Source organism: Balaenoptera musculus, chromosome 2, assembly GCF_009873245.2.
Source record: "Balaenoptera musculus isolate JJ_BM4_2016_0621 chromosome 2, mBalMus1.pri.v3, whole genome shotgun sequence".
NCBI classification, from domain to species: Eukaryota; Metazoa; Chordata; class Mammalia; order Artiodactyla; family Balaenopteridae; genus Balaenoptera; species Balaenoptera musculus.
The window spans coordinates 139349955-139365893 of NC_045786.1; the positions used below are offsets into that span (position 1 = coordinate 139349955).

Consider the following 15939-nt stretch of genomic DNA (forward strand, 5'->3'; position numbering starts at 1 on the left):
TGACTGTGGCCTCCCTCCAACCGCGCCCCCCCCCATCCCATTTAAACAGGGAAAATGTCTACTAACCTCCTTCACCAGGCTGAAAAGATAGCTGATCATAAAAACGTTTCCAGATGCACAATCCTTTGGAAGTGTTGTGCAAGCAAGTCTCTGTTTTGGATCTAAGCTGCTTAGGATTGGTGCTCAGGATGCCAATACATTATTTCAGCCCACTGAGTATTTCTGCTGGTGCACACCAGTGGCACCAAACAATGAATGGGCCTCTTTCAAGACCTAATTTACTATCACTGAACGTGTTAGCACAAGAGAGAGGCAAATAAATGCTCTCTGGAGTCTAGAAAATTGCCTATTCCTGAGAATAAGTTTTAAGGGAGAACAAGTCTAGCCCATTAAATCTTTAAAAAGTGATGAAAAAGTGTGTGTGTTTGTTTTCAGGCTGAGTATTTGATGGAGAATGTATTTTTCAGTAGTAGGTCAAGGAAAGCAGTAAGTCCATTTACTTTGCTTGAAGAGCTATATTTCAGGCAAAGTGTATAAATTTATAATAAAGAGGGGAAAATCCTGAACCTGATAGTTACTTTGATGGCATTAAAAGCCAAGGAAAACGATCCTGTGGATTCCACTAAGATTTCCAGGTGTGTTTCTGCTCACGGCTTTACACTGGGTTTCAGGTGCATGCCGCAGGCTCTGGAGTCAGGCCCACTTGGGTTCCAGTCCCAGCTCCTCCACTCACCAGCTGTGCAGTCTTGAGCATGTTACTGAGCCCCAGTACTCAGTGCTGAGGGACAGAAATCACCCCACAGTGATTTCCCTATGCGTATGTGGGTGGTAAGTATTTCCCACAGATGGTCAGGGGTGTTTTCAAGGGACTCCCGCCGTCCTGCTGTGATTTTCATCCACACCTCCATACACGGCTGGCCAGGGTGCAGGTTCAGCTCAGCCTGCCCCGCTTTGGGCACTGCAGCTGCTTTACCATCGGTCAGCACTGTAATGGTCAATACTCTCCACAGGCCTCCTTACTGGGACCATTAGTGGCTCTCTGCTTGCTTCTGTCAGGGGAACAGGAAAGAAGATGCAACCTGAGGTAAGTTCCTAGTCCAAGAAGGAACTTCGCTTTAAAGGAAATGACTTTCCCTAGGTAAGACAGGAAAGGGAGTGCGGTTTCCTGAACAAATCCAGGGAAATGAGTGCTCAGACGTATAAAAAATGGAAGAGATTTCATCATACTAGACTTCAAATTCAGTAGCTTACATTGCTTAAAAAACCAAAACAAAAGCAAAAACGAAATAGTCTAGAAGCCCAAGCTTCTAGTTTTTTCATCCTGGCTTGGCTACTTTCAGAGCCATCATAGGGAGATATTCTCTCTTTCCTTTTCCGTGTGTGTGTGTGTGTGTGTGTGTGTGTGTGTGTGTGTGTGTGTGCGCGTGCCCCTGAGAAGCAGAGATTTGGGGACAATGTTAGCAAAAGAACCACATAAACTAGTGGAGACAACAGAGTTTGCTTTAACCAGCGTCTCTGTAAAGGAAATACTTAATTTCGTCCCCTTACCTTACTCACTCAGTGGGACATTTTGGCATCCTCCCCAGTGGAGGTCAGCTTGGACTGGGGCAGTCTTTAGTAGAGCTGGGAGCCATCCGAGGAATGGTTGCTGGATGTCTCTCCCACAAGAAGGCTCCAAGAATCAGTCTCTCCAGTATGTTATACTGATTCTTTTACCAGGGAGACAAGTGCCTGCCCTGCTCCCTGCCACCCACAGCCTAGCCACACTGAGCATGCTCCCTGTTTAAACAGCCAGCAAGGGCACAACTGTGGGATCTACTGTAACAACAGCTAAATTAACTGGAGAAATGCGCCAACAGGCAGCCCACTGCCAAGACTCAGCACAGTTGGACCGTGGGACTCCTCATTAGCAAAACGCTATGCTTCTTCCAGACTCTCACTTGGGTTTCCAACTCTGGGTGACTGTAAGTACTGTGCTCACCTAGCAGAAGGATTTCTTCCTTATCTCAGGATTAGGAGAAACAGATGGAACCCCGCATGCCCTGATTATGTCAATACAGTATTGTCTTCCATTCACATCCTTTTTCTTTTCTATCTCTGATAAATAAAGGAAGAGACTCTGAAATGACGAGGAAAGAGGGGAGAGGGCAAGCTTTTGAGCCAAGTGCATATACACCTATACCCCCTCTGAGGTTGCCTTGTAGACAGCAGGGAAGGAGGGGCTCTGTGACACTGGGGTAGGGAAGATGAAACTTTGGGACACTCAGCAGGGGTGGGGAAAGTTGACCCTGTAGTGATAAGTTAGCAAACTTCAAAAATACTGTTTGGAAAGAGTGGTAATAATACACATTTGGAAGATGTTGAAACATTTGTCCAGAAAATCGTTTTGAATCTATTTTACCATTTGTCCAGTGGAGTAAAACACTGAAGATCTCTATGTTAATTGAGACTTTTAACTTTCTAGGGAGGACCTAAAAAGTTAAAAATCTCAATTTCTACAGCCTAGGGAGGGCTGCCCTAGGCATCAACCGCCTGCTGGCAGGGAGGGGAAGAGAGGAAATAGAGGGTGAGTAGAAGGTTGCAGAGGGCCAGGCCTGCATGTGGTGGACATCACTTTTGCCCACGTTACATTGGCCAGAACTCAGTCAGGAGGCCTTGCCTACATGCAAGGGGGACTGATGGGCTGTCACTTCCCAGCTGCAATGCCCCCTATGGAAAGGGATCAGACTTCTAGTGAACAGCCAGCATTTCTGCCACATAAAAAGAAGGCTGGGGTGGCTTCCAACCCTGACTGTGTATCACCATCACAGCTTTAAAAAATACACGTGCCTGGGATCCAGCCCCAGAGATTCTGATTGGGTAGGCCTGCACTGACACCCAGGAGAATCTGTATTTTTAAAGGCACAGACTAGTTTGAGAGTCACTGGTTGGCTCTGGAGTGTACACGTCTAGCATTGCCTCTCAACAGTTTTAAAAATCATTTCTCCTGGGCTTCCCTGGTGGCGCAGTGGTTAAGAACCCGCCTGCCAATGCAGGGGACATGGTTTTGATCCCTGGCCTGGGAAGATCCCACGTGCCGCGGAGCAGCTAAGCCCATGTGCCATCAACTACGGAGCCTGTGCTCTAGAGCCCGTGAGGCACAACTGCTGAGCCCGTGTGCCACAGCTACTGAGCCCGTGCGCCTAGAGCCCGCGTGACACAACTACTGAAGGCCATGTGCCTAGATCCCATGCTCCGCAGCAAGAGAAGCCACCGCAATGAGAAGCCCGTGCACCGCAACAAAGAGTAGCCCCCGCTCGCCACAACTAGAGAAAGCCCGTGCACAGCAACGAAGACCCAACACAGCCAAAAATAAAAACAAATAAATTAATTAATTAAAAGAAAAAAAAATCATCTCTCCAATTTCTCAATGTGAACAATGCTTTTTAATTGGCTTCAATTTTGTATGTGCTGGTAAAATAGTTTTCACCACAGTAAATCCCAAGCAGGACTAAAAGTCAATACTTTTGTGCAGGTTTTCAGTAGTAGAGTCTATGTAATGATTAGTAATATATAATGTAATTAATTTTATATCAATATTTGACACAATAAAATAATGCAGGTACGTGTAATTGATGATACATTGCTTTCTGAGAAGCTCATAGTTGTTCTCTGTGCCATAAAATCATTGTTCCTTTTTGGAGTGATTTGAAACTTTTTTTCCCTCAGGGCTCCCCTTCCGAAATTTCACAGAGTAGTAGGTGCAGGCATCTGCTGGGGTGACGTTGCTGATACGGATGGAAAATCTAGGATGGCATAGAGACCAGACAGAGGTTAGAGAGAACAAGGAGGAAGGAGGTGGGCTGCCATGGAATGGTGACTGTAATCATCATTAATTGAAGGAAGCAAGAGGTAGGATGCTGTGAACAGGATGATCCCCTCCTCCCGCCCTCCCTTCCTTCCTTTTTTAATTGAAGTGTAATTGACATATAACATTATATTGGTTTCAGGTGCACAACAAAATGATTCAGTATTTGTATACATTGTGTGTGCTACAGGAAATAAGAATGAAAATAGAATTTCACAATTTCCACATTCTAATGTAATTATTTAAAAATCTTTACCGGAGAATATTTACTCTATTGAAGCTATTACTAAACACAAGTGTTATATATTAAAAGACCATCTTTGGGAATTCCCTGGTGGTCCAGTGGTTAGGACTCCGGGCTTCCACTGCAGGGGACCCGGGTTCGATCCCTGGTCAGGGAACTAAGATCCCACAAGCCACAGTGCTGCCAAAAAAAAAAAAAAAAGCCATCTTCATTAATAGATTAGAATGAATTATTCCTTTCCTATTTTCTCTCACTACATTTTGTGTGTGTATTATGTCTTATTTTATGTCTATATCTATTTATTATTTTATATTTATATTTTGTATGTTTATTTATATTTATACAGTTTCTGTATTTATTAGCTAGTAAGCTCCTGAAGGGTAAGGCTAGTATTATGTTCATGGTCATCATCTTCTACAGTATGTTACACAAACAAGCACTCAAATGTTTACTACAGTGACTGGAAATCATTTGAGTCATTTAACTTGTTCAGTGCCTATTATGTGCCAGAGAATAAGTGATGAACAATACAAAATACAGCCTTCCCTGAGAGCTTACAGTCTAGTGGGAGGAAGACAGACAGTAAACAAAATAAATACATAAGGTATAAAGTCTGTCAGCTGGTGGTAAGTGCTGTGGAGAAAAAGAAAGGAGGGGAGTGGGACAGAGTATTAAAATCTGAGTAAAGACTTCAAGAAGTGAGAGGGCAGGCCCTGTCTACCTGGGGAGCGGGCAGAGCATTGCTGGGGAGGGGACAGCAAGCGTGACCGCTCTGAGGCTGGCACATGCCTAGGGTGGACACAGGACAGCGGGAGGCCAGTGTGGTGGACAGAGTGAACAAGCTGGCAAGTGCAAGGAGAAAGGGCCAGGTCATGGGGCCTTCTAGGCCAGGGTAAGGACCTTGAGGTTGACTCTGAGATGATAAGAGGGCTTCAAGTGAGGGGTTCATTTGCTTACATTGAAGAAGTTCAGTCTGGCTTTTGAGTTTGTATTAGGCTATAGGAGGACAAGAGTGGAAATAGGGAGCATAGTTAAGAGAGGAGTGTAAGAAAACAAGTGACAGACGGTGGTGGCTTGGACCAGGACCTCAGCAGTGGAATTGGTAAGCAGGGGTTAAATTCTGGATGTTATTTTCACCAAGATTTATGGGGAGCGAGAGGAAGAGAACCATCAAGGATGGCTCCAAGGTATTTGGAGGAAAGTGGGAGGATGGAGTTAACTGAGGGGAGAAGGCTGAGGGCACGGGTTTGGAAGAGATACCAGCAGCTCTGTTGTGGACACACCTACCACACTAAGACCCCTACATACGAACATTCAAGTTGTGAACTTTCAAAGACGCGAATGTGCATTCGCATGTCCAATCACGTATTAGTTCATGTGTCTGGTGTACACTGTCACACGCAGCTTGCCCTCCGTCTCCTATTGCTGACAATCCTTCAGCTCTACCATCTCCCACCTCCTCTCCCTCCTCCAGTCAGTAACTCTTCTTGCCTGTTCACTCGATGCCAGCCCCTGGATGCCAGCTGTTGTACTGTACTACTGTACTTTCCAAGGGACTGTACTGTAAGATTAAAAGTGTTTTCTTTATTTTTTGTGTTTGTTTGTTTTTCATGTATTATTTGTGTGAAAAGTATTATAAACCTTTTACAGTATAGTACTATATAGCCGATTGTGTTACTTGGGTACCTAGGCTAATTTTGTTGGACTTACGAACATGCACTCAGAACGGAACTCGTTCGTATGTGGGGGACTGATTGTATTAGATATCTAAGTGGAAATGCAAATAGTATATGAGAGATGATCTCGAGTTCAGAAGAGAGATCCAGTTTGGAGATATAAATGAGGGGGTTTTCAATCTACTGGTGGTATTTGAAATACTGGGACTGTCTGAGCTACAGGTGAGTGATTGTAGACAGAGAACCCTGAGGGACTCCAAAGTTACAGCGTGAGGGAGACGAGGAAATAGCGAAGGCCGGTACTAGACACTACAAGAAGAAGGTATTTCAAGGGGAAGGGAATGATCAACCCTGTCACATGCTGCTAGGAGGTCAGGTAGAAAGATGAGACAAAGGCTGAGACTGGCCTTTGGATTTAGCAATTAGAAGTTTAACGGGGACTTGACACGAGCCAATGGGGAAGCCAGTTTGGAATGGGTTCAAGAGAGTGGGAGGAGAGGAATTGGAGCTACTGGTAGAGAGGGAATGGGAAATGGGGAGGTAGCTGAAGAAGGAGTGGAATCAAGAGGGTTAAAAATGTCTTTTTTTTCCCCATGAATGGAGAAGTAGCCTGTCTGTGGGTGATGGGCATGATCAAGTACAGGAACAATTTGATGTCTTAAGAGAGTCAAGGGGGAATGGGCATGAGGGGGAGGGAGGGATTGGCCCTAGGTAAGAGCTGGGTAACACTTGTATCCAGGAGACAGGAGGGACGGACTGGGAAGGCAGAGTAGGAGACCACAGATGCAGGTAGAGAAGTAATTGCGGGGGAGAAAAATTAACTACCTAACAGGATAATGGATGAGTTCTCTCCATTTTCCAAACTCTCCAAAATATGTATTATTACATAGATTTGCAAGATATTAAAGGAAACAATCCTTGCTGACATATGGACTTGTGTGAGTAATGCAGTGAGAACAGTTTTAAAGCTTACTCTAGAAGCTACTCTAGGGTCAGAAGTGCCCTCTAGTGGTTCATTTAGACCTTTACTTTTTTTTCTTATTTTCTTGCTCTAGATAGAAGTGCAAAATAACACTATCCACATTTTATTTTTTTAAAAAACAATTACAGTTCACAGTTTAATTTAGAAAAATATCATGCATTGGGTAAAATAAACCCAAACCATCTGCAGTCCAAGCTGGAGTGACTATTAATTAATTATCATTGCTAAGGCTTTCTCTTGTAAATACATCATTCTCTCTGCCATACCGCCAGTATTTATGTACATTCTGCTTCTTGAATGAGTCATTTTATTAAACTCAGAGGAAGGACGACTGGTGGGCCGCTGCTGATCCAAGGCTGAAAAATCTTCTTGATGCTACGAAGAGTATAAACTCCTCATATTTTCCATTCCTTGTTTCACTTGATTTTGTTGTCATTGGGTTTCTTCTGCCTGGTATGTTCTCTCAACCTGGGTGAGTTAACTCATTTCCTCATGATCTTCCAGACTACCTTCAGTCTCCCATGCTATGCAATCTCACAGTGGGCTGTGCTTCTTTCTCCCTCATGCCATTTCCCTCAACTGCAATAAAACAGTCAATTCTGTAATGATTGTTTAATGTCTGTTTCTTCTGGTAAATCACGAGACCCGTAAGGGCTGAGAATGTGTGTGGCTTGTTCACCACTCTCTCCTCAGCACTTAGTTCAGTGCCCAGCGCATGAACAGACACTATCCTGCAGGAGGCTCTTGCCACGCCCCCATTAACATGGTTCAGATCCCACTGTGGAGGAGATTGTATTTCAGAAATAGAATTCTATTTCCTGAATACAATTGGCAATTGCTTTAGGTGTACCAGTAACAGATGTAATAATCTGTTACAAAACTGTTCCAGCTACTCTTTCAGTAGCTCAGTTTAAATTTCTAGCTGGCAAAGCAACGCTTTACAAAGAAGGCAGAATCCTTAGATATGACCCAGACCTTAACAGATCATTTTTTCCTAAATAGAACTAAGGGAAAGACAATAAGATGCCAATGCAGAGGAAATAATAATGAGACTATTTCACGTTGTACAGCCATATCTGTGACCCTAACAGACACAGGCCTACTTATTCCCAGATTTAGAAATATTCCGGCATCTCCAGGACTTAACTCAGCAACGGTATCTCTAAAATGGACAGGGTGCTAGTGTTTACCTACCTGAGGCCCTTAGGCCATCCCAGCCTCATCCTTAGACACCAGAGACTGAGAACAGGGGAATGGCGGGCTGTGAAGGATCGCACCACGGTTCCCTGGGTCCTAGACGTGTGGCTTGGAATTTAGTGGGAACAGAGTAAAATGCTCTGAGCAGGAAGTTGGGTTTGTGTCTATCTGGAAAGTCTGTTATTATCTTATCTTCTCCCACCCCCAAAACCTTCACCCCCACTCTAAATAGTTTAACTTCTTGGTGTTATAATAATTTTGGTGCAGTCTTTTTGTTGTGGGCCCTGAAAGAGGTCCTCTTCTATTGCTTGTCCAAAGGTAGCAGGGTTTTCCTAAAATCACTACTTGAACATTTAATGGAGGCATATATGATGATTAACCCCACTCAATAGGAATTTCTTTTATTCAGAACACCTTCAGATTAAACATCAGCATGAATACAAACACACATGAGTATATTTATGGCGTGTTCTGTCAAGCTTGCTGGTCCTTCCCTCATGAGGCTCTTCCCCATGTTGTTCACACGGACGGCTCCTTGTCATCCTTCAGGTCTCGGCTTACATGTCACTTACTCAGAGAGGCTTGGCCAGACCACCCAATCTAATTAGTTCCCTCCTCCTTTACTTTCTCTCATAGACCCTGTTATTTTTCTTTATACAATTCATCACAAGTGTTCACAGATTTTTTTGTGTTCGTTCACTTAATTCTGTCAATTCCATTAGGCTGTAAGGTTCTCAAGGGGAGGGGGCCTTGTTTGTTTTGTTCACTTTTGTATTCTTGAAGCCTAGCACGGGTGCCTGACATGTAGTAGGTGCTCTATAAAAAAATTGCTGAATAAATGAGTGAATACTTTCTTGGCTGTTTCATTTACACTTGTCCCTTGTACTGAGTTTTAGTTCCTGCTACTGCACTGTAACCCCCAAATTGATAAGAGAGAATTGCAGTGCCACTTCCCTCCATCACTGACTACTGAGATGGCAATTCCTTTGTGGAGAAGCTGCTGGCTTCTCCTGGGCGGTTGTCATGTACCCAAAGGTGCTCAATAATTCTGTTCACAATAGTATGACTGAGGCAATCAGGAGAGCTGTCAGAAATGCCTTTAAAAGTTACCCTCATTGGGTTCTTGGGCACCCGAAACTGTGAACTACTGACATAAGTAAGTGAGAATGAGCAGAATGTTGAAAAGGTGTGTGTGTGGGAAATGAAATTCAGATGTACACGTCCTTCCTTGCGCGCCAGGAAACTAACTGAGCCTCTTGCAGCAGCGCCTCTGCCCAATGGGGGGCGGCAGCATTCCAGCAACTCACTCCCTGAGGTTGTGTAGGCGGCAGGAGCGATTCGCGTTCAAAATCTTTTGACTCTACCCGCTCTCCGTAGCGCCTTAGCCCGCTAGAGTTTCAAGGCGCGTTGTTCTTTGACGAAGCTGAGTCCTATACACCGCCTGCTGCTTTCCAGAGCATGGCTTCTCCGAGTTCCTTCACCTACTGTTGCCCTCCATCTTCCTCCCCTGTCTGGTCAGAGCCGCTGTACAGTCTGAGGCCCGAGCACGCGCGGGAGCGGTTGCAGGACGACTCGGTAGAAACAGTCACGTCCATGGAACAGGTGAGCTGGCTTGACTGGGCGAGGCGCCCGCGCGGGGGCTTCTGGGAGCGGGAGTCTGGTCCTCAGGGCCGCCGGTGTGCGGAACCCACCGGGGAACTACAGCTCCCACAGTGCACCGCGGCGTCCCCCCTCTCTGGGAAGCTCCCGGCGCCCAGGCTTGGGCTGGAGAGTGGAATGCTTGTGGGGCCGGGTTGGGGAGGGGTCGTTGTCAAGGTTGGAGGGAGAGGACAGTACCTGGGTCCCCTCTGCCTTAGGGAGCGGAGAGAATCTTGTTCTGTGCCTGGAGGACTGAAGCAGCCCGGGTGGGTCGGACAGCCCACTCACTCCATTTTGCCAGCCATCGGGAGGTTCTCGTATGGATAATGCACTTTCCCCACCCTGCTCATAGTTTTGGGACATAGAGGGGAAAAGAAGTGGCCAGACTGCGGTCATGCCATTCCGTGATGTTTAATTTATGACCCACAGTGCCAGGTTTGACGCCTGCCTCGTGGGGGGACATTTTAGTAGCCATTCAATCATTTGAGCACCAGCAGTGTGTTGGTCACAATGTCGAACTCTGGAAATGCAAAGAAATAAAACAGCCCCTGATCAGGAGCATGGCACAGCCTGGTTGGGGAAGACAGAGAGGAAAACAGCACAGTTTGGGAAGTGCTGTAATAAGAGTGTGAATTTTGTACTACTTGCCATTCACTGAGGCCTCGAAGTAGATGGGACCTATCACTTTGAAACGTGTTTGCAGGATGAGTAGTGAATTATAGTTTTGTTTTTCTTCTCGTTCCTCAATTGGAATTGGTCCCAAGTTAGTTATTATGGAAATGGTTACCCATCTGTCACTAGGAGAAGTGATCAGAATGATTTTTTTTTAGCACTAACAAGTAAGCATCAGGCTGCTTACTAAAATAAGATCTTAGTAAGATCAATCCCTAGGCTTAATCTTAGAGGGACCTGCTTTGATTTTCATGCCTGAGGTTGGAAGCCTCAATTTTGGCAAAAATTAGTAATGATAATTATTATATTATATATTTATGACTAAAATAACAAAAACAAGGGCTTGAATACACACGTATATACATAGTAGCAGAGGGAATATTTTAACTGGAGATTTAAGTTTCATGGGTTTTAGGGTAGAAGGGAAACTTACCTTTTGAATCTAGCTTCCCAGGTTAGTTAGCCCACCAGTGTGTCCTTCTACAGAAATCTTCTGCAAATAATTGCAAAGAAATCTCCCATCAATGAAAAAGCTACTACAGGATCTTTGCAGTATTCCTAAGTGATGGATTGTTGAGTGGATTCAGGTCAAGCCTTTTTCTTTTTATCTGACCTAAGACTATGGGGTCACCTTTTGCGTAGTTAACTGAATTGACCCAGCAGATAAGGCTATGGATAGATAAAATGTTAGTGGAGAAAAGGGAATCAGAATTTGGTCTAATTTACGGACCAGAACAGAGACTTCCATGGTTAGAGGGGTAAGTCAAAAACGGGAGCATCACCAGGAGCTTTACTGATCTGCTCTTTCTCTTTTGCTTACACTTATTTTTTCAGTCACATGCCCTGCTTAGTTCCTATGAGGGAAGAACCAGCACTTATGTTCTAAGTGCTTAGATATAATGAGCGATGCAGAAATGGATGCAACAAGGTACTGGCCTGCAAAAGGGTTGACCAAGGTCTGGGCCACGTGTGGAAACTAGGTTCTGATATGGAGCACTGGTACTGTAGGATGTCTTTCAGATCTAGGCCCAACTGTGTGGTGGATAGTAAAGCATCTTATACTTCTTTTCCATGTCATTATTCCAGCTCACATTTTAAAAGTCTAGGATAAACAGTTCCAGATCATAGGAAGATAACATAGTATCTCATTCTCGTGGCGTCCTCAATGTTTTAATAATGATTATAGTGTCCATTTATTGGGTTCCATACCCAATAAATGCTCTCCATACATTGTATCATTCAATCCTTACACATTTTACAGATGAGAAGACTGAGTCTTAGAGAAGGACTAGGTTGGTAGGTTAATGATGATATAGTCATAAGAAAAAACAACCTTGCTAGGAGTTGTTTACAGAAGACACTGCTGTTATTCCTTTGGTTCTGACTGAAGATTCCATTTATTCTTAGGGGTTTACTGACAGCCAATTTTGTGCCATTGCCAATAAAAAATGCTTGTCACCTGCTTCCTATCTGATTATCAGGAGCCTGTTTATTTGCTTAACAATGATTTGATAATAGGAGTTAAACCTCTGAACAGTGGAAAGAGTCCTTAGCTATGGGTCCTTCTGTTCCATTCATTCATTTTCATTCATCCAACAAATACGTGAGTGCCTTCTTTGTGCCAGGCACTGTTCTAGACACTGGGCATAAGGGAGTGAACAAAAGAGGCCAAGTGGACGCCTTTATGAAATTTTTGTTCTAGGCCAGAGAGGCAGTCAATTAAAAAGGAGAAAAAAAAAATCTATCCATCTATCTATCTAATGTTAGAGAGAAGTGCTGTGGAGAAAAATAAAGCAAGATAAGGGAGATAGATGTGCCAGGCATGGGTGGGATAGGAGCAAGGGAGGTTTTTATATAAGGTGGTAAAGGAAACCTCTGCTGATGTAATGTTTTAGCTGAGAGCTGAAGTAGGTGAGGGGACAAGCCATGTGTGTATCTGGGGGAAAAGCATTCTGGGCAGAGAAGGCAGCAAGTACAAAGGACCTGAAGCAGGGGTGTGCCTGGTGAGCGGAGAGCCACTGAGTAGAGAGGTTAGCAAACAGAACAGGAGATAAGGTTGGATCTCGTACTTTCAGATACCCTGATTGAGATGGGAAGCCATTTGGCTGAATAGCTTCCATTTACCTCCCCAGATTCACTCTACCCTTTTCTACCCTGCTCTGTAGATGTGCCCCAGGAGGTGGACCTGCACTGACAGGCAACCTTGCTTTCTGCCTTCTGTTTGCATTTGGCCATGGGGAGTATTGATAGGGGATGAGAGTGAGGGAGAAGGATGAGACTGGCGTATATATTCCCTTCCCGCAGGATTGTGTGGGCTGGAGTGTCTCTAGACTTAAGGTCACATCTCCAATTAGGTGCCTTCTCCATGGAGCTCTCTGTCTCCCTCTCTACCCCTTCTCTTCACATTTCAGGTCTAGAAGGGGATGAAGTACCCTTGTGTTGCTAGCCCCTGTGTTATGATATGAACTCTCCTCAAATCACCCACTTTGAATGTGCCATCTGCTTCCTCCCAGGAGTCAGACTGATCTATGACTGGAGGGTTTTGACACAGTCTGTTGAGCATTTCAGCAGGCTCATTTAGGTCACTGTTGAGAGTAGATTGTGAGGAGACGAGCGTGGGTGCAGGGAAACCAGTTAGTGGCTGTTGCAGTACTGCAGGTGACACGTGATGGCAGCTTCGCCTCAGGGCTGTGGTAGTAGAGGTAATGAGCAGTGGTGAGATTCTGGGTATCTTTTGAAGGTCTCTGTTGTGACAGGCTGTTTTATTCCTTGACAAGCTGATGAATTTGATGCTCGGAGAACCTTTTATGACTCCAGAAAGCAAGATGTGGTTGTATTATTAGTGATTGTCTTCCTTTTTTGTGCCACCTGCAGTCACCCCATTGCAAATGCTCTGTGATTCAGGCCGGTAGGGTAATACTGGTACAATCTCAGAGGTAGCAGGTTTGCCAACAACAGTTGTTACTGAAGGTACTACTTTTGTTTTCCCTTTAGACTGCCCTTGAACAGGGGCAGAAACAGTCTCCATTTGAAATGGCATGATGTCATTAGACAACATTCAGTCAAGTGCCAGTCAACTCTGAGGGGAATCTAGAAGAATTATTTGTCTCAGTCAAAATTCTTTTCTCTTAGAGGGAAAAAAAAAAAAAAAAGAATATGCTGGAAGCAATCACAGAATGACTCAGCAGAGCATGTAATGAAGTGCTAAATTATGACTGCATTGCATGAGGATTTCAGGGAGTGGAAGCCGATCTGTCGTGGGGTGAGGCGGTCAGGACGACTTCATGGAGGATGTGGGACTGGGGTTAGGCTGTAAAGGATGGACTTGGGGCGGCAGCCATGCCAGTGGGAGGAGCTGTTACGAGGGAAAGACCTGGTTGGCTGTGGTAGGGAATTAGGTCAGCTGGATGGGTGGGGCTGACCTGGTGATGAATGAGTGCTGGTGGCGGGTGGGGACTGGATGAAGAGCCAGGCTAACGAGCTGGCTGCAAGTGACGGGCATTGCACCACTGCAGATCCTGAAGGAGGGAACATTAGGGATCCAGGAATGAATCCCGAACTCCTGCTGTTGACTTGTTTCAGGTTCTAGTATCTGAAAGATTATTAAACAGAGGTGGAGCAAGTCCCTAAATATAGTCACACTAACTAGATTTTTATGCTTCTGATAGACGGGACCAGAGCCCTGCTTGTTAAGTGGTCAGTAGGCTAGCTATGTGAATCAATTTTATCTTATTGAAATTCAGCATATACCATGTTGCCCAACTATAAGAAAGTGCAAATATCAAAATTTCCCCATTTTCCCTATTAAAAAGTCCCCTAAAGTGTTTTTTGGTCAACTCAAGAATACACATACTATTAGGTATGTAGGTAAACAAACCAAATGCTTGTTTACAAAATTTGCATTTTAAATTTAGGTACCTATGCCTATTTAAAATCACATACTTTATAAAATCACACTAATTTAGAAATACTGTTCTTTCTCCTCCTCATATTCATAAAACATTTGTCTTCAAACTCTTCACATCCATCTTTGACCTTTGTGTTTTTATCATCACTGGAGCTATACTTTGGATCAGTGAATATGTTTTTGCAGACCACACTTTCAGTTTTTTGAGATACATCCCTTTTAAATATGGGGAAGATATTGAATATTTTATCACAAGTTACAATTATAATTCTTTTACAGTGTGTCCAGTTGGTGCATATCTTTGATCATCGCAACTTAAACACTTTATTAACTTTTAAAGTGATCTTTAAAAGGGTTTACAGTGGCAGTTTGCACATGCAAGTGTGAGTTCATATCCCCAGGAATTAAATCTGTGTTTAATTTGTCTCCTTTCATTGATACCATCAGCTGACTTCTGTAGGCAGCCAACATCAGACCTTGACTGAGGTTGTTTCAGGATGATGTGTCAACCCCAACTCACACTTTGTATTCAAAATAAGGAATTGAAAGAACTCCCCACAGCAAGGGTTACTTTGTAAGGATTTCTTATAAGGTGACTTGTTTTTTCTGAGGGATAATTTTTTTTTAGGAAGAATCCTTTTCTTATAGTTAATCTATTAATGATTCTTTTCCCACATCTTCAGCATTAGCATGAGTCTCAGGCAGCAAATCTGCTTTCTGGAAGGGTCCTCCTCTGGGAGAGAGGGGGAGATGTAGGGAGAAGCGAAGGTCTATGATACGAAAGTTGGTGCATCATGAGATTTGCTTTAGATAGAAGCTGTGAAAGAGAAAATTCCAAATGCATTTGTTGTTTTTTACCACTCAGCTATGAATGGAAATTATTCTGTGCTTCCGATTGGATTTCTAGAAGAATTCCAGGAGCTATCTTTTAAACAGAGCTGTCAAGAATGCAGGCAGATGGTTAGATCTGCATCTATGTTGCCATGGCACCTAAGTCTTGGGGACGTGGGTGCAGTCACTTCATCTCTGACCCCTAGATTCTCACACAATCTCTCCATCGTTGAAAACCACAAAGTAATATACATACTAGTTTATATCATGTACACAGACTATACACACACACACAAATATATATTTATTAGTTTATATTATGTAAAGATACATGTGCATATACATCCATATAAATATATAGTAGGGGAGGAAAAAACCTTTTCCTCTACCCAGCTTAGGTTCTCTAGCTGGGGCCCTGTAAATTAGACTGACCAAAGACAGATTAACAAGAGAAAAATAAACAGAAATTTATTAACATGTGCATTGTTGTGTACACACGGGAGCACCTATCGATGAGTCACCCAAAGGGGTAGTTAGAACTTGAGTTTATATGCCATTTTAGGCTAAAACAAAGAAAAGGGTTTGGGGCTTCTGGGTTGGGGAGACAACTTATGTTTCCCCTAAGTCCAGGAAAAGTATGGTAAACAAGAGTTGTTTAGTAAGGTTTGTTATTCGGATTTAAGTCCGTGCCTACTCCATAGATAAGAGTTGTTAGGAGTCCTCCACTTCCTGTTGTGGAGAGGGAGACATCTTTACAAAAGGAAACTTAATGCCCTGTTTTTAGAGCTTTTCCTTCACCTCCTGGTTATCAATGGCCTTTAGCTCAAAATAATCCATATGCCAACGAGGCATATTTTGGGATGGCATATTCTAGGACTCCTCAATATGTATAGTCTTAACTTCAGCAAATGTAAAACCATTCTGTACTTAGCAACACCTAGCCAG

General features: G+C 43.8%; 1 protein-coding gene across 5 annotated transcripts in view; it reads left to right on the forward strand.

The window, feature by feature from the left end:
- Positions 1-9326: 9326 nt before the first annotated feature.
- Positions 9327-15939, forward strand: part of FNTB (farnesyltransferase, CAAX box, beta) — a 76056-nt gene continuing 69443 nt past the window's right edge. For all 5 annotated transcript variants that reach the window (XR_005018784.1, XR_005018785.1, XR_005018786.1 and 2 more), the window contains exon 1: positions 9327-9548. Coding sequence is in view for 2 of the 5 variants with exons in the window: in XM_036843758.1 (XP_036699653.1) it covers positions 9405-9548 (144 nt within the window). In the remaining 3 variants the exon portion in view is untranslated. The remainder of the gene's footprint in view (positions 9549-15939) is intronic.